The sequence below is a fragment of the Arvicola amphibius genome, chromosome 10 (genome assembly GCF_903992535.2).
Source record: "Arvicola amphibius chromosome 10, mArvAmp1.2, whole genome shotgun sequence".
NCBI lineage: Eukaryota > Metazoa > Chordata > Mammalia > Rodentia > Cricetidae > Arvicola > Arvicola amphibius.
The window spans coordinates 115,243,112-115,268,552 of NC_052056.1; the positions used below are offsets into that span (position 1 = coordinate 115,243,112).

The 25,441-nt window shown below is 47.6% G+C and overlaps 1 protein-coding gene across 1 annotated transcript; it reads right to left on the reverse strand.

Moving 5' to 3' along the window:
- Positions 1 to 304: 304 nt before the first annotated feature.
- Tmem233 (transmembrane protein 233) lies at positions 305 to 24,473 on the reverse strand. Its single transcript, XM_038344533.1, has 2 exons — positions 24,285 to 24,473; positions 305 to 445 (listed from the first exon to the last, which is right to left on the reverse strand). Exons 1-2 carry the CDS (start codon positions 24,471 to 24,473, stop codon positions 305 to 307), a joined length of 330 nt encoding a protein of 109 aa, XP_038200461.1.
- Positions 24,474 to 25,441: the final 968 nt, after the last annotated feature.

Genomic DNA, 25,441 nt, shown 5'->3' on the forward strand with positions numbered 1-25,441 from the left:
GTTTAACGGGAAGCTGAGCAGGAAAACCTGACTCAGGTCATTCTTGGGACAGCCATGGCATGACTCAAGGGGCTATAGACGTGTTAAGCTGAGCCTGTCTCTTCTTCCCTGATAGGATTGCTAGGATATAGTGGTGTGATTGACAGCCTGGGTCTCTGAATGACTTTGCAGAAGACTGACCTTGCATCTGCCCTGGACGGTCTGAGTAAGAAAACGTATCAAAGCCATTCCTAACCTAGCCCAATAGGTTCCCACGAGTATTGGAGAAAAGCACTCAGTAGCAGGAGGGCTTCGGAGAGCCTACTTACTTCCTGGAGAAGTGCACCGCACAGAAAACACCGATGATGACCAGGCCGATGAGGATGGAGGCGATGGCCACCCACTTGGCATTCCGCCCCAGCCTCCGGGCTCCTTCGTAGTCTCCGTCATTGTAGCTGTTCTGAGACTGGGGGACACAAAGGAAGAGTCAGTGACAGGAAAGACAGGAGCCTTCTCAGGCTGTCTTGATGAAACAACTCTTAAGAAGCCGTTGGCGACAGCTTCCCTCAGTGTCAGGCTGCTGAGGAAACAGCATAGCTATCATCTCCCCGGAAGTCTTCCCCAGGCCTCCATACGTCCACCAGAGGACTGATTTCTGTCTCGCCCACCCACAGAGGGACTGTGTGGGTGGTAATTCTTGTTTCTCATTTTCCCAGTACGTCAGTTCCCAGAGCCACGCTTGTCAAGCGGAAGACACTGAGTACATAACTGTAGAATGCATGGGTCAAGCATTGGGGCAGTCACTGCCAAGTCTGACCCACAGCCTGGGCCAGCTTGCCACCTGTTTTTGCATAGCTCATTCGGATCAAAGCCACACTGATTTGTTTACTATTGCTGGTGGCTGCTTTTGTGCTGTGGTGACAGTGTTAGGAACTTGTGCAGAGGTTGTAGCGTTTGTCAAACCCAAACTATCTGCTGCTTGATTATCTGCAGAAAACATTCAGCCATTCCCACACTAAAAACTTGGGCTCAATTATTCGCCTCTATGCACAAGTCAAGATCATTTTTTAACTGGGACCCACAAACGTAGCTTCTCAGGCTGTTACAATGTTGCAGCCGATGAGAAATGCGACCCTGAGCCTTGGTCCTCCTTCCTTAACCCCCCCAGCATCCTCGGTCCTTTTCTGTATCACCCATGACTTCTCCAGGAACCCACATGGCAAGGGTTCTTACTGAGCAAATCCTGTCAGGGACGCAGCCCAGTGGGCAGAGGGTGAGTTTAGCACATCAAAGGCCCTGGAGTTTGATCCCCAGAAACACCCAAAGCAGTGTTGGGGGGGGGTGTTGAAGGCACAGAGGCCTGGGGTCAGGACTTCAGGCTAGTCCTTGCCCTTGACCAGCTCTAGGCCCACCTGGGACTACTTGAGAAGGCATAAGATCTCAGAGGCCTGAGTTAAGATTCTACTTAAGAAGCCATGATAGGTACAGAAAGTAACCAATCTTTTCAAAGTCACCTTGTACACTTGTCTGTGAATTGGGGGCACCAGGAGCAGCCGTGTAACACAGATTCCATGAACTAACGTGCAAAACGACCAGCATTGACTTTGTATGCCCAAGACACGTTGGATTTTACTATGAATTGGTTACTCCTCCCACCTCATTCGTATTTTAAGCCTTTGGGTGGATAGGGGTGTGCCAGGCTCATCGCCTCCACGATCATGAGGACCCAAGTTCAGGCAGTGTTTTAAATGGCGTCACAGTCAAAGTCCCTGCACAGAACGTTAGGGATTCAAATTCTAGCTTAGAGTGGTGATGGTTCAGACTGCCAACCCTGACAAAGCATCGTTCTTCTGAGTGTCCTCAGAAAACGCAATTCACAGATCAGACGTGGTGATGATCTGAGTAAGACAAGGAGAAGTAATGAGAGCTCAAGCAATGTTAATCTTGACTGTCAGACAAGAAATCAATCTTACGTTCTCCAACAGCAGTGACCACAATAAGTAGGAAGACGGCCAGGCTGGGGCATCCCAAAGGGCACACCTATCATGAGGGCATTGCCTGTGGGCCCGGGTGAGAGGTGGGGGGCTCTGGGCTGTTTGGCCTGTTTGGTGCAGGTCGGCGAAGTCATACTGACCACTCCTCCGTGGGTACCACCCTAACTCCGAGACTCATGAGAGAGAATCTGAACGAGGCTGCTGTTGACTTGAAACAGTTGAAAAGCCTCTTCCAATGCTGAGGATTGTCCCCTCTCTCTATAGGACTCCCACTCTGAATTTGTCCTCCCCTCTGGCTCTCTCTGGTGAATCTGCTGGGTGAATGTAAACATCTGTGGGGAGGATAAAGGCAGGAGACTATAGAATTCCAAGATTCCAATCTAAGGGACTTGTGCTATGGTAGGGGGATCAGCTTAAGGGTTGACTCCAGAGTTACTTTGTTCCTCGCTGTGACAAAATGCCCAATGGAATCAGTGTGAAGGAGGGTGGTTTACTTTGGTACATGGCTTCAGAAGTTCCAGGGCAACATGGCAGGGAAGCATGGTGGTGGGGGCTGCTCTGTCTGTAGTGGCAGGAGGGTGCAGCAGTGACTGGTTCACATTGTGACAAAAATCAGAAACAGAGAGAAGGGATTGGAACCCGAAGTGGATACTACAACCTCCAAGGGCCACCCCTGATGCCTACCTCTGCCAGATAGGCCCCTCATCCTAAAAGTTTCCACAGCCTCCTCAGGCAGCAGTGCCAGCAGGGAACCGAGTGCTGGAACACGTGAGCCTACGGTGGACACAGCACAGGCAAACCTTTAACAGTGGAGAGCTAACAACAGAGCGGGGAATCCTCCAGCCCTGCCCGGCACCGGGGTGTAGCTCAGGGCCTCGGATGCTCTGGACAAGAGCTCCGGGCCCCAAATGCAGTAGCTCTCTTCTTCCTCCACGTAGAGCGCCATCCTACTGGTCCCATGGCAGATATCAGACTGAAGTTGTGGAAATGGGCTTAGAGAAAATGCATATGCTTCATAAACCTTTTTTTTCCCCCCAAAGAGCTCAGAATGCAAACTGTGCCATCTGGTACAAAAGGATGAGAGGATTGTGGATGGCTTTAGGTATCTAAAACGTCTGTGATCTTGTCAGAGTGGGTTCTTTCCTTGACATGTGGACCCGTGGGTTGAACTCAGGTCCACAGGTCGTCAAGCTCGGCGGCAAGGACTCAGTTTATATGATCTTACTCATATTCGTCTGAAAATTATGAATGCAATTTGGATGCGTGCCAATCATTTAAACACTCCAGAAACAAACAGGACATAATACTTCATTTAATCGCATTTCTCAGTGTTAAGCGGCTTGGTCTGTCTTTTAGATGCCACATCCACAAATCCTATGAAAATAATTCCGACAGGTTAGGAGAAAGAAATCCACACCCCAAGATAAAGCCACAGTAATAAGTCTGTGTGTCTAATCCTGGTCCCTCACATGTGAATGCCTGTGTACTTCCTACAAATCTATGCAAAGACAGCTTCATCCTCCCTCTGGCAAGGCTGGTGGCAGTCACAGGCTGCAGAGGAATTCCTTGTTCTGACTAGGAACAGACAACTGTAAATCCTGGTAGACTTGGCAGATCCGCCATCCGTGTTTCCTTTAAACACTCGCTTGTGCTTTTCATCGGCTGGTTGGACCTTCTGAAACTGAACTTCCTTGTGTTTCTTTCTAAGTAAGTTCCCTCTTCCCATCCCTCTCCCTCCCTCTCTTCCCTTCCCTTCCCTTGTCTTCCCCCTTTTCCGTATGTTGGCTCATAGTTCTAGATGTTTCTGTGCGCTGTCTGTCGGTCTGTGGTTTCTGAGTCTGTGAAGAGTCAACTACACAAGGTAGGGGAAGTGACTCCCACCACAAAATCTGGGGGAAAAGGGGGGGGGGCAGAGAAGTTGAAGAAAAGAAACCAGAATCCTACAAGTCCCTTCAAGGACACACCCTCAGTGTGCGTCTCCCAGCCCCACCTCTTGAAGGTCCCCCTCTTAATGTTGTGCCATCATTGTGCTCTTGGGGAAAAGCTATGTATTTATGACGAGGGCTTCCTGTGTTGCCCAGGCTGGCCTTGAACTCACTCACGACACTCCCATCTCTGTCTCCTGAGGCCCGGATTAAAGGCATTAAAGGTGTCTACCACAATGCCTGACCATCTGGCATTCATATTTATTATATTAATTCATATGTATATGTATGTAGGAGGTTGTGTGTCCGCATGCACGCTCACATGTGCATGTGTGTGTGTATTTGTGTGCACATGGGGGGCAGAACACAATTTCAAGCGTTATTCCTCAGGTGCTTACCTTTTTATTAATACTGGGTCTTTGGCTGGCCTGGAGCTAACCAAGTAGGCCAGGCTAGTTGGGTAGAGAGCTCCAGGGATCTTGTCTCTGCTCCCATGTCCACTATTTTCAGATTGACACTTAGGGAACCTGAACATGGCACGGGATTTCCTTCTGAGCTATAGATTTTATCATTACACAAATGAGCAACTCTTAGCCCAAGGTCTGAGAAGTGGTAGCCAACAAACAAACCACTCGAAGCTAAGCAGTCAATGGCATCTCATTCATCTCACAAAATATGCCAGAAGAGAGGTCGTTAGTGTCCCTTCTGAATTTGCTTCCCTCTGGGGGGGGGGGGGCTGATGCACTTCAGTGCACAGCCCAAGGCATCCGCCCGGGTAGTCTAATGACATCATAGCCACTGCATATAGTCACTCTCAGCTTATTCACACCCACCTTCCAAGGGTAGACATGCGCTCTTCATACCCAGGGGTAGAAAGCTGGTTAGGAACTGGAGGGGAGAGGGCTGTTTCTATGCTGAGCCTCGAGAAGGCTGCAGCAGAGAACAGCAAGCTCACTGTGGCCTGCAGCAGCAACTCTTGGCTTCCCGTTGGAGTGTCCATCCCAGAGAGGAGACATCAGGGCAATGCTGTAGATATTGGTAGCTACATCTCAATGTTAGTGGATCCACTGTCTAGGAATTCCTGACACTTGGTGCTGAGTGGTGCATCCACCACACTGCTCCAAGGCAGGGAAACGTGAAGGCCCTTTCCCTCTACTCTTCAGAGCAGAGCCCTGGCTACACACCATGTGGTACCTGGACGAGACAGCACCCTCCATGGGGCTGCTGCCGTAGAGACCAGAAGTGAGGCTCTCTGAAGCTGTTTTGTATATTCTCTTCTATCAGTCGTTTCCAACGCTGGCTGGCCCTTAGGGCTGCTCGCGGGGAGTGTGCTCTAAAGTAGTCCCAAGTTCAAGTCTTCCTCAAGACTAATTAAGTCAGGATCTTTAGGGGTGGGTTCCAAGGATTTTTGCTTGTTTGCTTTCATGAGACACACAGAGTCCATGCAAGCCTTGAACTTGTGACCTTTCTGCCTCCTGCCACCAGGCTGTTGGAACAGCAGACCCTGCCACGCCTGGAGGTCATCACTGCACACTCCTCACGGTGACCCTGCCACGCCTGAAGGTCAGCACGTACTCCTCACCCGCTTCTAATGGTGAAAGGCACTGTGTTATGCCGACCGAGCAGAAAGGTGCTGGGCTCCATGTGTTACCCAGATCTTTTCTTGTGTGGGGGTAGGGTGGGGTCAGGAGGTGTTCTTGTGTGCCCTGGAAAGTGCCCTGCTACTGAACTGAATCCCATGTCCTTGGATTTTGGTTATTTTAAAGGATTTCTTTGTTTATTTTGTGTCTGTGTCCCCGCATGAGTTTATGTGCATCACAGGCCTGCAGGAGCCCTCGGCGGCTGGAGGTGACTGGAGTCACAGGCTGTTGTGAGCCATCATGTGGGTGCTGGAAACTGAGTTTGAATCCTCTGCAAGAGCGGCCAATGCTCTTAACCGCTGAGCCACCTCTAGTCCGATCCCTTGGTAGTTTATTTATTAATTTTTTACTTTTTTGAGACAGGGTCTCAATTGACCTTGAACTTGCTTTGTAGCCCAGGGTTACTGTGAACACAGTGGTCCTCCTGCCTCCAGCTCCCCAGTGCTGGGATTATAAAAGTGTGCCTCCACACCTGAGAAATTTATACTAATTGCTGTTTTCTGTGGCTGTTATTGGTGACTCTAGGAATCACACCTGGTTCCGGGAACATGAGAGGCTAGGACTCTATCTGAGCCACACCCCAGAGTTTTACTCTTAGATCAGTTGACTAACTTCTCTGTGCCTTCCAGATAGGTATTCACCTCACTGAATTCCCAGCATATCCCATGAGCGTGTGCCCTGGAAGCTCTCAGTGCCATCCTGCCACTGACAGCCAACCAAAGGCACTGTTTTCTATTTCCAACAACCAGAAGGAAGATAGGCTGCTGGCCTATCAGCACATTCCCCAGAGCTCCAAGACACTACAAGCCATGTTCTTCAATTCCTTAAAAACTATTAAGTCACAGCCATTTCAGAACCAGTACTGTAAGTTCTGGGGACACGAGCCAGGTATGAATGAGGCAGACAAGGCCCCTGCCTTCAAGGAGTTGAACCATACATTTATCACTCAGACACAACATTAAATCTGAACTGAACCTCCACCTGACGATAGATGAAGAAAATGACAGAGCCCCACATTGGAGCACCGGACTGAGCCCCCAAGGTCCGGATGAGGAGCAGAAGGAGAGAGAACATGAGAAAGAAAGTCAGGACCGTGAGGGAACCTCCATCTGGCGACAGATGGTGAAGAAGCTTCATCTGGCGATGGAGGGAGATAGAGACAGAGACCCACACTGGAGCGCAGGACTGAGCTCCCAAGGCCCAAATGAGGAGCTGAAGGAGGAAGAACCTGAGCAAGGAAGTCAGGACCGCAAGGAGTGCGCCCACCCACTGAGACTGCAGGGCTGATCTAATGGGAGCTCACCAAGGCCAGCAGGACCTGGACTGAAAAACATGGGATCAAACTGGATTCTCTGAAGGTGTCGGACAATGAAGGCTGACTGAGAAGCAAAGAACAATGGCACTGTGTTTTGATCCCACAGCATGTACTGGCTTTTGGGGAGCCTAGTCTGTTTAGATGTGCACCTTCCTGGACCCAGATGGAGTGGTTTGGACCTTGGACTTTCTGCAGGGCAGGGAACCCTGACTGCTCCTTGGACTAGCAAGGGAGGGGAAGGAAATGGGAGGTGGGGAGGAGGTAGAAATTTTTAATAATAAAAAAACTTAAAAAAAAAAAATAAATAAAAATGGCTCAGTGAGGTAGGTGTGCCTGAAGTCCCAGCTATTCTGAAGACTAGAGCAGGAGGATTGTGTAAGTCCAAGAGTTCAAGACAAGCCTGGGTGACACACCAAGAACACATTTCAAATAGTAACAACAAAAAGGGGAACTTTTCGGCATGAGAACTGCTCAGAAGGAAATAAGGCAGAGCTGCGAAGGAATTAAGACAGAGCCCCACGTGGGGGATGGATTCACCGGTTGTTTGATCTTGGCTTCTTAAGCCTGAGTTACTGTTGATTTTCTTTGGAGTGGAGACTCTCCCCACCCCACACCTCACAGCTGGTGTTTATGTATATGAGTCACACTAAGCCCCATTTCTTTGAGATGGTAGTAACTGCACTCAGAGGAGATCACATAAGCTCCTCCCAGGGAAGATGGGGAAAGCAGCCGAGACATGGGCCAGTTGTGAGGTTGAGAGGGAGCAGAAAGGAGTCCCGCTCTCTCATTTACTACTGGAAACAATGCCCAGTGTCAACATACCCAACATATGCGTGGGGAATCTAGGCTCAAGGAACTTACGATAAGGGGCAGAGCTGGAGTGATACAATGTCTGTCACTGAGTCTGTCCCCAGCCCAGTGTTCTTGTTAGCACCAAGGGAGGGAGGGAGGGTGGTTGGGAGGGAGTATATAAGCAAAACAACAAAAGGAACACTTTCACTGACACCTCTCAGTGATAACCAGACCTCTCCAAGGATCACGAAGCAGAGAAGAAATGCCAGATCATCCATAACAATGGGGGGGGATACATTGGTTAAAAATGTATACTTAGAACCAGCATATATAAAGAGATCTAGTGGCTAAATAACAAAACTAACCCAGGTTAAACATAGACTGAAGATTTGAATAAACATCTCTTCGAAGATGACAAATGGCCAATAAAAATAAACAAGGAGATGCTCAAGGTCACAGGTCATCAGCAAACAAAAGTCTGGGAAGACACCACTGACACCCACAGGGATAGACTGAAGAAGGCAGGCAACGGGAAAGACTATTGGGGATCCAGAGAAACTGGAGGCCCCATTAGGGACTTGTGGGAGTCTGAAGTGATGCAGCTGCTTTGCAGGCAGTCTTTCAGGTCCTCAGAAGGCTAAACTGTCACAGGGTTCAACAATGATGCCTGAAGGGTGCTCCCAAGAAGACTGAAGTGCGCGACCACACAGAGCTCATGCTGGAAGGTCCGTGACAGCACCATCTGCCCCCTTGTGTGTCCCTGTGACGTACACCTGATGAGGATGAGGGGGAACCCCCATCTGAAGCGTTCCCCTTCAGGAGGAGGCTCAGGGAGGAAGGATTTACTTCAGCCCATCATGGTGGTGAAGGTATGGTGGCCAGGGTTCTGCAGCTCAGATTGTCACATCTTTGCTGATCAGGAAACAGAGAGTTCACCAGAAGTGGGGCTGGACTCTCCAACCAAAAGAGCCAGGGCTCACCTCCGTGTGCCACGCCTCCCATTCCAAAGGAGCCACAACTTCTCTGAATGGTGTCACCAGTTGGAAAGCAAGTGTTCAGACCTTAGCTGATGGGGGACATTTTAGACCCAAACCATAACAGGTCCCAAGTGGATTAAATCCAAATGCCCATCAACAAATTACAGAGGAAAAAGAAAAATTGGGGGGAAAATCAATATAGAAAGCAACATCAAGGTATACACTGTGTTTTTGCTCCCAGGGCTGGCACAGGAGTGGATCACTATGATTCTGTAATACCTGAACAATGATAAATTAATAACTAAGCACACAACGCCCTCTCTATTAAGAGTACTGAGTGGAGTCACACAGCAATTCCAGTCTATCCAACACTTAATCAGAGATATAATTTGCTGGTGCTTAGCCTTAGAAAAAGGCCTGGGATGCTGTTTAGCTTTAAAAAGAAGAGAGCGCTGATCCTGGACAAGGTAAGCGGACCTTGGAGACCGGCCTGTGAAGCGTCGGAAGCAGATGTGAAAGGTCACAGAGCGTCAGATTCCAGCCAAGGGGACAGGCAGCTTAAATAGACACCCCAGGTTTCCCTGGTGGGGTTAGGGAGTGAGAGATGACAGACATGGGGTCTTTGCCTTTCTTTTAAACATTGTATTTTTATTTATCTATTCTTTGAGAATTTCATGCATGCTTCTGTGTACACCACTCCTCTCAGACTCCCCCTCCAAACCTCATGTCCTCGGGTTTTCCCCCGTCTTTATAACCCACGGAGTCCAGTTAGGACTGCACATGCGCACATGGTACAGAGCCATTCTCTGAAGCATAGGCAACTTAGGGGAGGCCGCACCCTTGAAGGAAACTGGTTCCCCCCCACCCCAAGGCAGCCATCAAGTCTATAGCTCTCAGCTATGGGTAAGGCCTATAACACCCAACCCCTATCCAAGCCGGAAGATTGATTGGCTTGATCTTATGAGGGTCATGGGCATGCTATGTTCATGAGGGTAACACTCCTGGCATACCCAGAAATCTTTTCTTTTTTTTTTTTTTAAGATTTATTTATTATGTATACAGTGTTCTGTTGGTCTGTATGCTTGCTGGCCAGAGGAGGGCACCAGATCTCATTACTGATGGTTGTGAGCCACTATGTGGTTGCTGGGAATTGAACTCAGGACCTCTGGAAGAGCAGTCAGTGCTCTTAACCTCTGAGCCATCTCTCCAGCCCCAGAAATCTTTTCTTTATTTGAAACAAGGTCTTTCTAAGTAGCCAAGGCTGCTCTTAAACTTGTAGCAATCCTCTTACCTCAGTCCTCCAAAGGTTGTAATTACAGACATGCACCACCACACCTGACCAAGAGAATGGGATTTCTATGCTGGTGCAAAATTTACAATATTTATATTTTCTCTTTCTATCTTCTTTTAAAAATCTCTTTGATCTGAAACTCAGGCTCCTCCTGCCTCAATCTTCCCCATGCTGGGTTAGGTCTGAGCCGCACACCTTACTGAAACACGAAAGTTTGCTGGAATTGGACAGTGGTGATGGCTTCACAACCTTTTAGATGTATTAAACCCCACCTTGCTGTGTTATCAGATGATAGAAGGAAAATGTCCAGTGGGGGAATGTTAGCTTCTTCAAAGACCCCAGGGGTTAGCTGCTTCCTGAGAAGTTGGTAGTGCCTATTAGGAGATGGTGGCAGGGCTCAGAAACAGCTTGTGGGTACAATGATTACCTCAGGTGCCCACTGCGAGCTGCAGCAAGACCAAGCAGGTGCCAGAATTAGCAGATTGGACTTTTGTGGGGGCCCCTAGAGAAATACCTCCTGTTCTGGCTCCATTCTATTGCTGTGACAGATACCACAACCAAAGTAACTTGGGTAGAAAAGGGATTTATTGTTGCTTACAGGTCACAGACCGTAATCAAGAGAAGTCAAGGTGGGAAGATGAACAGGTCACAGTCCATCACCAAGGGAAGCCAAGGCAGGAAGATGAACAGGTCACGGTCCGTCATCAAGGGATGCCAAGACAGGAACTGAAGCAGACACCAAGGAGGAACTCTGCTTGCTGGCTTGCTCCGTCTCATGCTTAGCCAGATTTGCTTTACAGCCTAGGGGTACCTTCCCAGGGAATGGTGCTGCCCACAGTGTGCTGGACCCTATGGCATCAATTAATAAGACAATTCCCTATAGATTTGCTCACAGGCCAATCTAACCCAGACAGTCCCTCAGTTGGGACTCCATTCTCAGGTTACCCTAAACCGTGTTAACACTGACAGTTAAAGCTGACTAGAACACCCCTGAAGAAGACAGACAGGAGCCACTCAAACCCAGCTATTGTTGATTAACGCAAGCCCCATTTCAGTTGCAGCTCATTAACACTTAGGCTAACCAGCACCCGAACAGAAGTAGACCCCTGCTAACAGTGAGCATGTTAGCATAGGGAATGGGTCCAGTCTGGGAAGAGGGTGGAAGAAAGAGCAAACTGTGAGCTGGTGCTAGATATGGGGACAGGCGGTACTGAGGGCCGACCGGAAGAGAGGCCCGTTGAAAACTAGTTTTTAAAAACTTTTATTTATTTTTTAATTTCATTTTATATTCCAACCACAGTTTTCTCTCCCATCTCTCCTCCCGCACCTTTTGGGACACTCCACCAGGTGACCCATTCTATGACAGGGTTCCTTCCTGAAGAAGTCAGACTCTGTCTAAGTGACGCTACAAATGACATGCCATACGAACCTCTGGTATACATAGTTTCTTTCTGCCCCCGAGCCTCATCTCACCCTTCAGCCTTTGCCCACCGCTGTTTCTGAAATAAGACCTCTTCTCCAGCATGGCCCCAGCCTGCCTCCTGTCTCATGCTGCTTGTTGATTCTCCTGTCACTGCGTGCCACTCTCTGGAAGGATCTCATTTGCTTGGTAAAATGCACATGGCCAATAGGCATTCAGAAATACTTGCAGCCTTTTCTTCCTCTATCCGTGTTCAGGCATGTGAGGGCACAGAGATGGTGGGTGGACACTTTTTACTGATAAACTGTGTGGGGTCTCCCTGTTCATACAGTTTCATGTTCTGACCTGCTTTCCCATTCGACCCTTCACCTGAAGCTTACCATGTAATTCTGACTGACGTGTGAGGTCTCATGCCACACACAGGTCTTTTACATTTGAGTCAAATTTCTAAACTGGGATCAATATTTATATCCATCTCAAGACCACTTTCCAATTCAACCTAAAGCCTCCTGGATCCCCAAAAGACCTCAGGCCTGACACCGGGGGGCCCAGAGCCTGTGACTGGAGAGGTCACAGGTCCTAGAGGAGACCTGATTCTGTTCTACCAAGTGGACTCTTGAGGATGTCTGCTTAACCCACAGGCCGTGTGATGTGGGATTCCCCTCTGTATGCTCTGAATACTGTTGGTTAATAAAGAAACTGTCATAGGCCTGTGATAGGGTAGAGTAGAGCTAGGCGGGGAAAACTAAACTGAATGCTGGGAGAAAGGAGGTGGAGTCAAGGGAGAAGCCATGGAGCCACTGCCAGAGACAGACGTGCTGAAACCTTGCTGGTAGGCTATGGGCCTCGTGGTAAAATATAAAATACTGGAAATGGGTTAATTCTAGATGTAAGAGCAAGCTAGCAATATGCATTATGTTAAATTATCAAAGAATTAATCAAAATATTATTAAAAACTTTCCATATTTTTAACAAGGAGACCAAAAATAGTTACTATGCTAAGCAGTCTGCTGCCAATGCTGGTTGAGTCTCTAGCAGGCCACAGGGTAGCTTTGCATTCAGTTCAGTTGCTGTTTCTCAGTTTTCATTTCTTAGCAGTGTTTTCTTTACATAGCTCTGACATATATGGATTTGAGTATCAAAAGTGTTTGTGCAGTGTTTGTACTTGTATGTACAACAACACTGAAGTCTTAATATCATAACATGCTCTCTTATGCAAACCGGCTCTGCCGTCTTCTTACCCCTTAGTTCCCTGTCTAGGGAGGAGTGGAGTTTTCTCTCTGCAGCTGTCTGGCTATGTTTCTCCCACTGTCCCTCTGCCTCTCTCTCTCCCTATATCCTCTCAGTCTGATTAATCCCTGATCACAGTCTGAGTCCTTTGGACTGGATGCAAGAACTCTGTGTAGGTCAGCATTTTAGACTCCAAAATCCTAGACAGCTGACTTCCATCAAAATATCCTGATGTATGCGGGCACTTAGTGGATATTTTTAGTAACGATGCCTTAATTTTCAGATCATTTGGGGATTTCTTGTTTAGATTTTGCTTGGTCCTGAGTTTCGTAGCCTGAAAGTATTTTTGGGAATTCTAAGATGGGGCTTCCAGAGGGCAAGGTTTATTTCCTCTTATTACATGAACTCATTCATGCTTGTCTGTCTCCACTTCAGCTCTTAGTAGTTTTTGCTCCATAATTATATTCAAGGACAAAGAGAATTGTCCCTTTGCCCATCATTAAAGCCAAATGTCAGGGAGGACTCCAGCATGGGTTGATGGAGAGTCATCGATGATGCCCCCCATATTGACGAGGCAAGTCTATTCAGAGAGACGGCATTCAGAGCCGTGCTCCTATCAAGGGCTGTGCGTGACTTCTCATCACAGTGTTTCCAGCGACTGAGCGGAAAGTGTAAGGGCCGATGTTTTTGATTTTGCCCCCTAGTGTCATCTTCCTGAGTGTGTTTAAGCAGGGAGAGTAACTTTCATGCATATCAAGCGAAATTACATTGCTATGAAAATGCCAAAAAAAGGGAAAACATTGTATGTTATAAAACAGCACCAATGGTAAGGGAAAATAACAATCACAAGGGCCACACCAATCAATCACAAGGGCCAACACCAATCAATCACAAGGGCCACACCAATTACAAGGGCCGTACCAGCCACTCAAAGAACAACAATGTAGAGCAACGGTAACCCAAGACTTTTCGAAGAGTAGATAGTTTTCGCAAAAGGAGCTGACTACAGACACTTTCTTCTCAGTTCATATAGGATTGAGATGCAAACAGTGAAAGAAACAGGTGAGCTCCCCAGGTGGGGCATGGAGAAAGATGGGGAGAGGCCCCAACCGGGGGCGGGGGGGGGGATTTACAACAGGACACTAGGAGAGCAGTGGCACTCACAGCCTAACAAGCTCCTCAGGTGACTGGAGTTTGAGAAGCGTTGTGTACCCTATGACTCCTGCCTGGCCCTCTCTTGGTGGATATCTGAAGGTGTCCTCAGTGTCACCGCCGGATCCCACACACGGTAAGTCGGAAACGGCTTGCTTGTTAGGGAAGGGTCAACCCCATCGCAGCCACGACCTGTTCAGTGCCTCATCCCACTGATATCTTGCTCATCATCCTGATGTGTTTACTACTTTTGGAAGGAAGCCTTAGTCTTTTTTTTTAAATCTTTTAAATCCCATCTTCCATCGTCTTTCTTCCTTTACGTCTGTTATATGTAATTCCAATGGTATACAAGCCCTGGCAGTGTGACAGAATGGGTTCTCATGTGGCTATAACCCCACTTCAACAACCACCCATTATATATGTATAAATATACATTACACATAGACACACATATTACATTATAGTGTGTATATATGTCCATGTGCACACATATTACATTGTAGCATATATATATATGTGTGTGTGTGTGTGTTCATGCATGTTATGACAGACTCATCTGTTTTAGCATTTTGTCAGGAAATACGAACAGGACTTAAAAACATGTCTTCTTTGGTAGAGAAACATGGATTACCATCTTGAAATATTTGTATTCTACATCTGTGGTCTCAGATCAAAAGGACCACCATAGTAGCTTGATTCTAGGTTCCTAAGTACAGATGTTCACTCCCACACAGTGATCAGACTTTGGAAATGATGAGGCAGGAGCTGCTCGACAGTGTGCAGTGATTCATAAAGTCGGTGCACGCCTAGAGGAACACTTTGGAATGGTGGTAGACTTCAGTCAAGCCTTTATCCTATGGGATCGCCTACGTGCTCCTCGGGGCTTCAGACTCCTCACACAGAAATAAATAGGAATGAAGTCACAGGTGTTCATAATCTTTTTTTAATTTTTATTTATTTTTTTTCTAGACAGGCCTGGAACTCCCTAAGTATACCAGGCTGGACTCAGACTCACAGAGATCTGTCTGCCTCAGCCTCCCTAGTGCTGAGATGAAAGGCATGCACCACCATGTATGACAAGTATCCATACCTTCTTTTGTGTGTGGTTTGAAACAGGGTCCCTCTACATATCCCTGGCTGTCCTGGAAGTCACTATGTAGACCAGGCAACCTAACTGTCATTCACCTGAAACTAAGTTTTCTTTTTCTTTTCTTTCCTTTCATTTCCTTCCTCCTTCCTTCCTTCCTTCCTTCCTTCCTTCCTTCCTTCCTTCCTTCCCTCCATCCCTCCCTCCCTCTTTCTTTTTCTTTCTTTCTTTCTTTCTTTCTTTCTTTCTTTCTTTCTTTCTTTTCTTTCTTTCTTTTGTTTTGTTTTTGAGACAAGGTTTCTCTGTAGCTTTCCAGGATGGCCCTGAACTCACAGAAATCTGCTTGCCTCTGCCTCCCAAGTGCTGGGATTATAGGAGTGTGCCACCACTGCCTGGCTGAAACCCAGTTTTGATGGATGATCCAGTGCCTGGTAGATCCTGGGTCAAATGGAAAGAAGACAGAGCTCAGTTTGTATTTCATTCTGTGGATATTTGTTTTCTTTATGAACACAAATCTTGTCATCCTGAGAAGGTGTGGTCAAGTTCATGGAAGTTCTGTGGCTTCCTGCAAATGGCTTTGGCCCAAGCATCCATTATCAATGGTGTCTTCTGTTGGTTTCTAAAGCCAATTGTCTTGATTACAGTGGTATTTCTCTTTGCTTCTTTTCTACATTGAATGCCTTTGCTGGATTCCATGTATATTATTTCCACGTTGCTATGACCACAATACCTACTAGAAATGCCTTAAGGGAGGAGAGATTGAATTTGGCTCAGTCTCTGTTCAGCCATGATGGCAGGAGAGTGAGCTCTGTTCCCAGCAGTGGGGTGTGCAGTGGGTGTTGTTCACGTCACGGCAGACCAAGAAGCATAGTGAGTGTACAGGAGCCAGATACAACCTACACAGGCCCACGCCTACTGATCTCCTTCCGTAGGATGGCCTTGACCTCATAAACATGCCACATCTTTCCAAAAGTTCACCATCAGCTGGGGACAAAGGCTCAAACCATGAGTCTGTGGGGCACAGCCTAGACTCAGACCGTGGCCACAATGTGAGCTGCTGCCTCAGCACCTTCTCCATGATGGAGTGCGCCCTCAACTTTGCGTCAGGATAAGCCACCCTTTCTGTTGTGTCAGGTATTGGCCATAGCCTAAGGTCGGCAATTAATACAACCCCAAAGACACTTTCGTGCTGAAACTGGTCACATCCTTGGAGAGAAATTCTCCCGTCCCCTATCTGGGTGTCAGAGTATTCAGTGGAGTGGGGCCAAGAGCATCCTTGTTGAACTCAGTGACTTTCCATTAATCCTGATTTCTACTCTCTATCCTGCCTTGTGACTAATCATCTTCTGTTAATCCTCACCAGAGAACAAATCCACCTTTGGTCACTTTTGCTGAGAACACAGTTGCCTGGCTTCATAGTGCTATAGATGTTGTCTAGATTTCTTCTGGTTTCCTTGTTCAAAAAGAGATTTATTTACTTTTTTATGTGGATTGGTATTTTGCCGGCCTATGTGTCTGTGCACCACTTGAGTGCCTGATGCCTTTGGAGTTCAGAAGAGGTGTCAGAGTCTCTGCAACTGGATTTTCAGGGAGTTTGCTGAGCTGCCATGTGGGTTCTGGGAATCGAACCTCTGTCCTCTGTAAGAGCAACAAGGTCTCTAAAGCACTGAGTCATCTCTCTAGCTCCCTATTGACATCTTGAACATGCTTTCAAAGATTTCCCTTTTCTTCATTTGTACCATTTCTTTTTAATTACCTTCAAAAGCAATGTATTCCGATACCTCCAATTTCTGAATCTCCTTAGAGCTTTGCAGGTAAAATTGGCCTTTTCATCTTGGTCACTCTGTATCTAGATTTCACAGTGGCACACTGCGTACAGTCAGTCAATGCTTAACCGTTTATCTCTCTGCCTTTCCTTTTCCTGTACTCTTAGTTTGTCTTCGGGTGCATCTGTACTTTTAAGTTCACCTACCAGCACTTTCAGTGGTTTCAGATCAGAGTAAGAAAAACAAGAACTTTCGTTATTCCATGTGGAGCTGAAGGCTTATTAGTGTATTTTAGTTTAGCTTTAATGTTTTACCTTTAGGCTGTAGGAAATACTTATTCAGGAGGCATGCCGTTACTTTTATTAATATCAGATTTTCTAGTCACACAGAAAAACAGAGATTTCTCCTGGGAAAGGTAATGACTTGTACCTTGTCTACAGACACCATCACAACCACCATCACCATCGTCGTCATCTCTATCCCCATCTCCACCATCTCTGTCCCCATCTCCACCATCTCTGTCCCCATCCCCACACTCTCTGTCCCCATCCCCACCATCTCTGTCCCCATCTCTACCATCTCTGTCCCCATCCCCACACTCTCTGTCCCCATCCCCACCATCTCTATCCCCATCCCCACCATCTCTGTCCCCATCTCCACCATCTCTGTCCCCATCCCCATACTCTCTGTCCCCATCCCCACCATCTCTGTCCCCATCCCCACCATCTCTATCCCCATCCCCACCATCTCTATCCCCATCCCCACCATCTCTATCCCCATCCCCACCATCTCTATCCCCATCCCCACCATCTCTATCCCCATCCCCACCATCTCTATCTCCATCCCCACCATCTCTATCCCCATCCCCACCATCTCTATCCCCATCCCCACCATCTCTATCCCCATCCCCACCATCACCAGGTTCAGCACTGTGTTCTGCTTGCATTGTAGGCAGTAAACTGAAACTTTTAAATGTCCATCTTTCTGTCTGGACAAGTGTACTTGGCTAAGTGCCATCACAGCCCCCATCTTACAGGGTTAAAAAGCCCTAACCTTGAGAAAGATCGAGACACTTACATGGAATTATAAACGACAAACAGCACAGGATTTGAACCTCGCTGGAGTCTGTGCAGAGGCTCTGAAGGTGTGAAGGAGAATCCTGGCGGAAGAAGGTCAGAAGCTATCCGGTCAGAAGTCCGGTCTGTTCTGTACCCATGACTGCAGTGACTGTGTAGGTTGGTTTCGAAGCCATTGCAACAGGATGTCAAGAAGGATGGAGGCTTAGCATGGACTTGGCCACGGTCTTCTGAGGCAGCCATCGAATTCCAGTTATAATACTGTAGATGGTGACCTCACCCCGAATTTGTCAGCAGTCTTACAACCCACAGGGGACCTCACTTCTTCCAGATCTATAGAGAGACCTTGCTGGTCTTAATAGCTCAGTAGAAATAGGGGGAGGTGCTGGTGCCTGGAGAAAGTCTGGCATTGAAACAGGGGACAGTGCGGGTGCTTGGAGCAAGTCTGGCATAGGGATATTTGTTGAATTGGCAGACATTCTTTCTCCAGGTGGAGGGCTAGGCTGAGAAATTAAGGGGCTCCTTTCAGATGTAAAATAGAAATAACTGGGGCCAGAAGGGAGGATGTTGAATGAACCCTGAAACCCAGCCTGTGCCCCACTTGCCAAGGTGCGTGCTCTGGTTCAGGACTGCACCTGCCCCAGGGAGGGTGCTGTGCTCTAATTCCAGTCGAGATGCAGTGCAGGTTAGCAGTAACTCATTCTAGCAGGGAGGAGGGGAACTTTGGACTTTTCAGTAATGCTGCTGCTTTGGAGTCATCCATGTTCCTCTAAGCAACCCCAAACTCACAGATTCGCTAAGCTAGGCCCGGGTAGAATTAACTTTTTCATCTGTCATTGGTGCCCTGTCTGGGAAGAAGAGGCATTTCTTCACGCCACTCTAGGGAGAGTCACACAGCCCACCACTCTCCATGTTGAGTAGAGGTTAACCAGACTTTTGGCAAGCACTATTTCAGTGTATTGAGAATGTCCATGCTTCTACCACAGGCGGCGTTGAGCGCGTCAGCTTTCTAATACAGCATCGTCATTGCCCTGCCCCTTACCGGTGGACAGTGCATCCACATCCTAACCCCAGGACTCCCTGGTTCCACAACGGGTGTTAGAACACAGATCCCCGCAGCTTGAACAACCTTCTGTATTTTTTCAATGTAGTTTTACTCCCATGTGCCCACTCCAATGTGTAATTACATGTCACAGAATGCTCCTCGACGCTCCTCAGGCTTGCCTTAATAGCGCAGGTTTTGATTGTTTTGAGGCTGCTTGCATTTTTTCTTATTAACCATTTTTGAAACTGTTTTTTTCAGAATCTTTTCAATATTTTCAGCACATCTATGTTTATACCATCTTCCACTATACTGCCTTTTAAAAAATTATTATTAGAATTATCACTGGTTGTCAATTTGACTCAGCCAGTGTCATTTGAGGGAGTCTCAACTGGGAAATTACCCAAATCAATCTGGCCTCTACGTATGACTGTGGGGGAATTGCCTTGATTGTTATTTGATGTAGGAGGGCTCAGCTCATTGTGGGCGTCATCATCCCTAGGCAGGTGGACTTAGGCTGCATAAGAAAGCTAGCTGAGCACACGCCAGTGAGAGAGCCATCAAGCAGCTTTTCTCAATGGCCTCTGCCTTCAGGTTCCTACCTCGAGTTTTTGCTCCTACTCTTCTCAATGATAAGGAGTGACCTGGAGGTGAAAACCAAATAAATCCTTCCTCCCCAAGTCGCGTTAGATCAGGGCATTTCATCACAGCAAAAGAAAATGAAGCTGCAATGGCTTTGACCCTGCCATTTTGGAGGAAGAGGGTGAATTACAAGCTGAAATAAGCCCTCTCCTCCCCACGTCGCCTTTGGTCAGAGGGTTTGATCACATGAACAGGAAGCAGCAATGGGGTGCTGTTGTTACTCGGGTTATGCCCAAGTATTGAGCATTGAGAGAAAACCTGAAGCATTGCTGGACGTTTGTATTTTGACTCTTCTTATCGATGCCCAAATCCCCAAACCACTGTGACCCCTATAGAAGCTCCCCAACATTTCCAAATATCTTTATGGGGAATGTACAACTCCCAGCTGAGACCCCCTGACATATTGCTATACTTGTCATGAATTTATGATTGAGCGAGACTGGAAAACAGCCAGGACAGGACATCACAAGACACCTCAAATCCTGGACATCCGTGGCAGGATTGGATGATTTTTTATGGTTTGAATAAGGTATCTCATCAACTCTTAAGTCGGAATTCAGTCCCCACTATGAGCTATCGAGAGGCTGTACTTTCGGACACTGAGAGAAACTATTAATAAATGAAACTTCTTGGAACTGAGAAGCTTCTGTAAAGCAAAGGACATGGTCAACAAGACAAAACAACAGCCTACAGAATGGGAAAAGATCTTCACCAACCCCACATTGGACAGAGGGCTGATCTCCAAAATATACAAATAACTCAAGAAATTGGACACCAAAAGAACACATAATTCAAGAAAAAATGGAGTACAGACCTAAATAGAGAACTCTCAACCGAGGAATCTAAAATGACTGAAAGACACTTAAGGAAAAGCTCAACATCGTTAGTCATCAGAGAAATGCAAACTAAAACAACTCTGAGATTCCATCTTACACCTGTAAGAATGGCCAAGATAAAAAACACCAATGACAGTTTGTGCTGGAGAGGATGTGGGGTAAAGGGAACACTCTGGAATTGCTGGTGCGAGTGCAAACTGGTACAGCCCCTTTGGAAATCAATATGGCAATTTCTCAGAAAATTAGGAAACAACCTACCTCAAGACCCAGCATTACTACTTTTGGGTATATACTCAAAGGATGCTCAATCCTACAACAAGGACATGTGCTCAACTATGTTCATAGCAGCATTGTTTGTCATATCCAGAACCTGGAAACAACCTAAATGCCCCTCGACTGAAGAATGGATAAGGAAAATGTGGTATATTTACACAATGGAGTACTACACAACGGGAAAAAAATAATGATATCTTGAAATTTGAGGGCAAATGGATGGATCTAAAAAACATCATATTGAGTGAGGTAACCCAGATCCAGAAAGACAAATATCATATGTACTCACTCATAAGTGGCTTTTAGAAATAAAGCAAAGAAAACTCAGCCTACAATTCACAACCCCAGAGAACCTAGATAACAAACAGGACCCGAGAGAGACATACATGGACCTAGTCTACGTGGGAAGTAGAAAAAGACAAGATCTCCTGAGTAAATTGGGAGTGTGGAGATCATGGGAGAAGGTGGAAGGAAGGGAGGGGAGCTGAGAAAAATATATAGCTCTATAAAAACAATTGAAAAAAAGTGGTTGTGCTTTCAGAAGGCAAACAGGATGTTGCCCTCATGAATAAACCCAGTCATATGATCGATATACTGATGTGTTCATGAGAAATTGTGAGATTGGGTTTACAAGAAAGCCGATTTGTCCGCGTCTTTCTCATTTTTCCCACTCTCATGATGTCATGCCAGCCGTAAAGTCTTTGCTAGACATGGACCTTTGAACAAATGAAATTCCCCTCTCTCCTCTCAACAACGTTATAACATACTCAGACGCTCACCTTCCTCTGCACAACTTTTTCTGTTTGCCCTTTGGAATCATCGTCATGAAATTTATCAATCCTGTCTGTGTTTACGCTTCTTGAGTGAGCAATTGCTTCCGATACTTTAGAGAATACACACTAGCAAGCAAGTGGGAGGGGCTGTTTAGAATTTTGACTTCAATTGTTTCATATTCCGCTTGTTTCCATATGTAGCTTGTGATGCCTCCAGACACCAAATCTACCTACCCAACTGTGACATGACTGTTACACATACCTAGCACAATGCTGCAGGCTCTACATGATTGGCAGATATATTTTGTCTCATCCTCGTGACTGTACTACTCAATGTTAAACAATGTACACAAGGCAGGTACAATGGCACGGACCTGTCAACCCAGCCACCCAAGAGGTGGAGGCAGGAGGCTCATGTTCAAAGCTCGTCTGGACTCCAAAGTGAAACTTTGTCTCAAAACAGCACCACCAGCATAGCTACCTACAAACCCCAAGCCTGAAACAAAAAACAACAAATCTTCCACTGGCGAGACAGATAGTTGGTGAAGCAGTTGCCACACAAAGATGAAGACCCGAGTTCAGCCCCCCAGAACCCACGTAAAGGTGGAGGGAGAGAAGCAACTCCACACGGTTGTCCGCTGACCTCTTCCCCGCCCATATCACATGCACAGGCACCCACACAAACAAAGAAAAGCAAAATTAAATCAAAACCCTCAACTGACGCAAACAACAGCAACACACACCAATGTCTCATCCCCCCTTTTCAGATGAACAACGTATGGAACTTTCCTACAGCTTTCTGACAGTCAAATGGTACCATGCGTCAAGCTCTGGAGAAAAGCTTGGGAAGTGATGGGACTAAGAGAGGCTTCCTTCCATCCCAAGCCTCCAGCTCCCCAGCTCCCCAGCTCCCCAGCTGCATCACTAGCATCCAGCCTGTCACCGTCAGCTGGTGGCTTAGTTCAGACCAGACCAGCGTGAGGCAAAGCCTCTGTTGGGGTTTCCCCAGAGTGGCACCCGGAAGGGTAAATTAGCTGCATCACGAATAAACCAGGATGGGATGTGGGCACTGGTGCCAGCTGGAGAGTCTGGCAGCCTACAACTCCTCCAGCCTCTAGGAAAATAAAAACAAAACCCCAAACAAACCCAGGATCAGATACCCAGGGAGAGGAAGGAAGTGGGGAAGTCAGCTGGCTGGTCCTACTGAGAGGGTGTGGTAACTTCAACTTCTAGGACTTTGAAACAGGAGCAAAACAGACAGTGAATCCACCAACACCTAATCCTTCACCCCTGTATTCATTTTGTAATATTTCCTAAGTTTACCCATGTGTCAGAGTCTCTTGTGACTGCTTCTGTAGCACCCACTAATAAACATGGCAAATCTCTCTCTCCTCACAGAGTTTGTGTAATGAGGGCACACAGGCAGCAGATATATTAAAAAAAAAATAAATAAAACAGGGGCCAGTGAGATGGCCCAGCCAGCAAAGGCGCCTGCTGGGCCAGCCTGGTGACCCAAGTCCCATCCCCAGAACTCACCTAAAGGTGAGTTGTCCTTTGACCTCTGACCTCCACTCACGCGCTGTATGTGCTTCCCCAAGATTAAACCTTAAAAGTCTTAAATCCTATATTAGGTGGAGAGAAGGATCTTGCTCTGGAAGCGAAAGGGAAGGGGCACCTACAGCTCTGCGGGGGAGGGGTGTCTTTTGTTTTAAACTTTTAGCCAGGAATAAGGAAAGTTATTATTATTATTATTTATTATTATTATTATTATTGTTATTATTATTATTATTATTATTATTATTATTATTGTGATGCTTGGCACCGTTCTATGTATGCCACAGTTATCTCATTAATACAATCACCCTGAAATATCATGATAATCCCCGTTTTACAAAGAAACCTAGGTTTAGAGATCCGCACCCATTTTTGGTCACCTTAGGACTAACAAGTGGTGTGACTGGGATTTGAACCAAGCCAAAAACTGCAGCGATTGCGCACTTGCACGCTGGTGCAGTCCGGCAGGTTTGGGGAAGGTCAGTGAGTAGGTATAAATGGAACCCCTGCTGTGCCCAGGCTAGGTTTTACCGGTAGGAGTACTCCGTGCAGGTGGCCGACATTAGCCCAGCTGAGTCCCTCTTGCGTGGGAGTTGCATTGGCTAGCTGCAGGAGAAGTGGGCCTATGGAGGAGGGAGCACGAAACTGCTGGGGTTGTCCCGGGACAGAGTCTGTGTGAATTTCACCTGCCACCACCTGGACCAGCTGCTCTAGTCAATAAGGGAGGATCTGGTTCTTGGGAGCATTGAAGAGGAAAACAGAGCTGAGCCCCAGGGTGCCGCTGCATGGAGGAGTCCCCAAGTGCACTGGCTGGGGGCTCTGGGCACAGGACAGAGTGGTGGAGGGATTCCTGGGAATAGTGCGACAAGGTCCGTGTGCAGCAAAGTGGGGACGGTCTAGGACAAACTGAGGGAGAATAAAGAGCAAGCCGGCTTTCCCCCTGTGAGAGCACAAGGTACAATTAAGAAAGTCCTGTGGAAATGTCCGGGTGACAACCTCCAGAGAGCTGGAAAACAGGTGCCGGAGAGAGGCAAGGGAGGGGTGCTGGGTGCAAGAAGAAACAGAAGGAACTTTGACCCTAGAGAAAGCATTCTGGGAAAGGGGGGGGGGCAAGTTCAGGGAGGACCCCATGGAGGCAGAGCCCAATGCCAGCAAAAGAGAAAGAACTTGCTAACACAGAGCAAGTTTGGGGACTTGGAGGGCAGGGGCACCAGTGTGGCCAAGTCCGGGACACACAGCCTGCTAGCTCAGAGCATGGGAGGTCCTAGGAAAGCAGTTGGGGATAGGGAATTGGAGAGGGAGCGCGGAGGCAAGGGAGCGCAAAGTTGTTTCTGCCGCTAGAAGGCTTGGCTAGGCTCTGCGGAGCAGAGCGCTGATGATCTTGGGCAGAGGTCGGAGAGCTGAGCAGAAGAAAGGCAAGGAAGAGGTGTGTACACCAAAACCCAGCACAAAAAGTACATGAGAGGCAGCGCCGCCAGGATCTTTTCTTTGCATCTGCTTTTGATATCAACCCCACTCACCATGATTGCGAAGACCAAAGCCACGATATTGACTGGGTACGCTGGGCAAAAACACGCGACAATGGTAAGCCACAGATAGTTCTTGGGTGTAGGCATGTCCTCTTCGGTCTTGTCATCTTCCGTGTTGGCTTCGGGGCTGCTGCTGTCCAGTGCTCCCTTGGAGTCTGTGCGGGACACATACTGGGACATGGCAGAAGTCGCTGGTGACACCGGGAGGGAAGAGGAGCGCGAAGTTCGCGCAAGCTGAGGCTGTGGCTGTCGGCTCATGGTGAGCAGACGCTCTTGAAAAGCTTGGAGCTCCAGCCTCAAGGGAGATGTGACTGCACTCCTCTCGCGTAGGTCGGTCCTTTGCCTGTACCCGGCTGGGCTCAGGGACCTAGGCCAAGAGCCTCCCCATAAAGAAGGAGGGAGGGAGAAAGCAAGGGAAGGGAGGCGGGGGCCGGAGGGACGACGGGGGAGGGGGGGGGAACACGGCACGGACTGACGGACAGACAGACAGGATCTGTCAGCACTGAGGCAGAGGAGCAGCCGGAGACACTTAACTTCCCTCACACCTAGAGACACTTCTGCGGATGCACTGAGAAGTTTGCAAGAACGTAAGGGGCTCAGGAAAAGAGGAAGCAGGACCTTTTAAGATTTAAACTGGTCCAGGAGTGGGGGTGGGGGAGGTGTTGCAGGCTTCAAAGGGCCGGCTCACCTTTTAAAACACCACTGAATTTGAATCATTAGGGGGAGTAAGAGTTCCTATCCATTCGAAAACAGTCTTTATACTATATACTACCCTTCTCACGCCTCAGCAAGCTCGGGAAACGGGAGCAGGTACATTCCACAGGCCCCCCCCCCCCCCCCCAGTAGAAACAAGGAGGTTCTTCTCTCTGCTTTTCCTCTTATAATGGGGGACAGGTGGTTTTTTTTTTTTTTTTTTTTTTTTTTTTTTGTCTGGTGTCTGTATCCTGGACGAATTGGGGAGAGAGAGAGAGAGAGAGAGAGAGAGAGAGAGAGAGAGGGAGGGAGGGAGGGAGGGAGGGAGGGAGGGAGGGAGGGAGGATATCTGGGCTTTGGCTGGGGCCAAGAAAGTAGCTGTGTTAAGATCTCAGCCATTCCCAAGAAATCGGAACTGAGACTCTGCCTAGATGCAGCCTGGTCACAGGAAAGAA

Coding starts and splice junctions, on each gene's coding strand:
- Tmem233 (XM_038344533.1), bottom strand. CDS start 24,473: ATGTCCCAGTATGTGTCCCGCACAGACTCCAAGGGAGCACTGGACAGC. Junction 446..24,284: donor CTTTGGTCTTCGCAATCATG/GTGAGTGGGGTT, acceptor TGTGTCCCCCAG/TCTCAGAACAGCTACAATGA.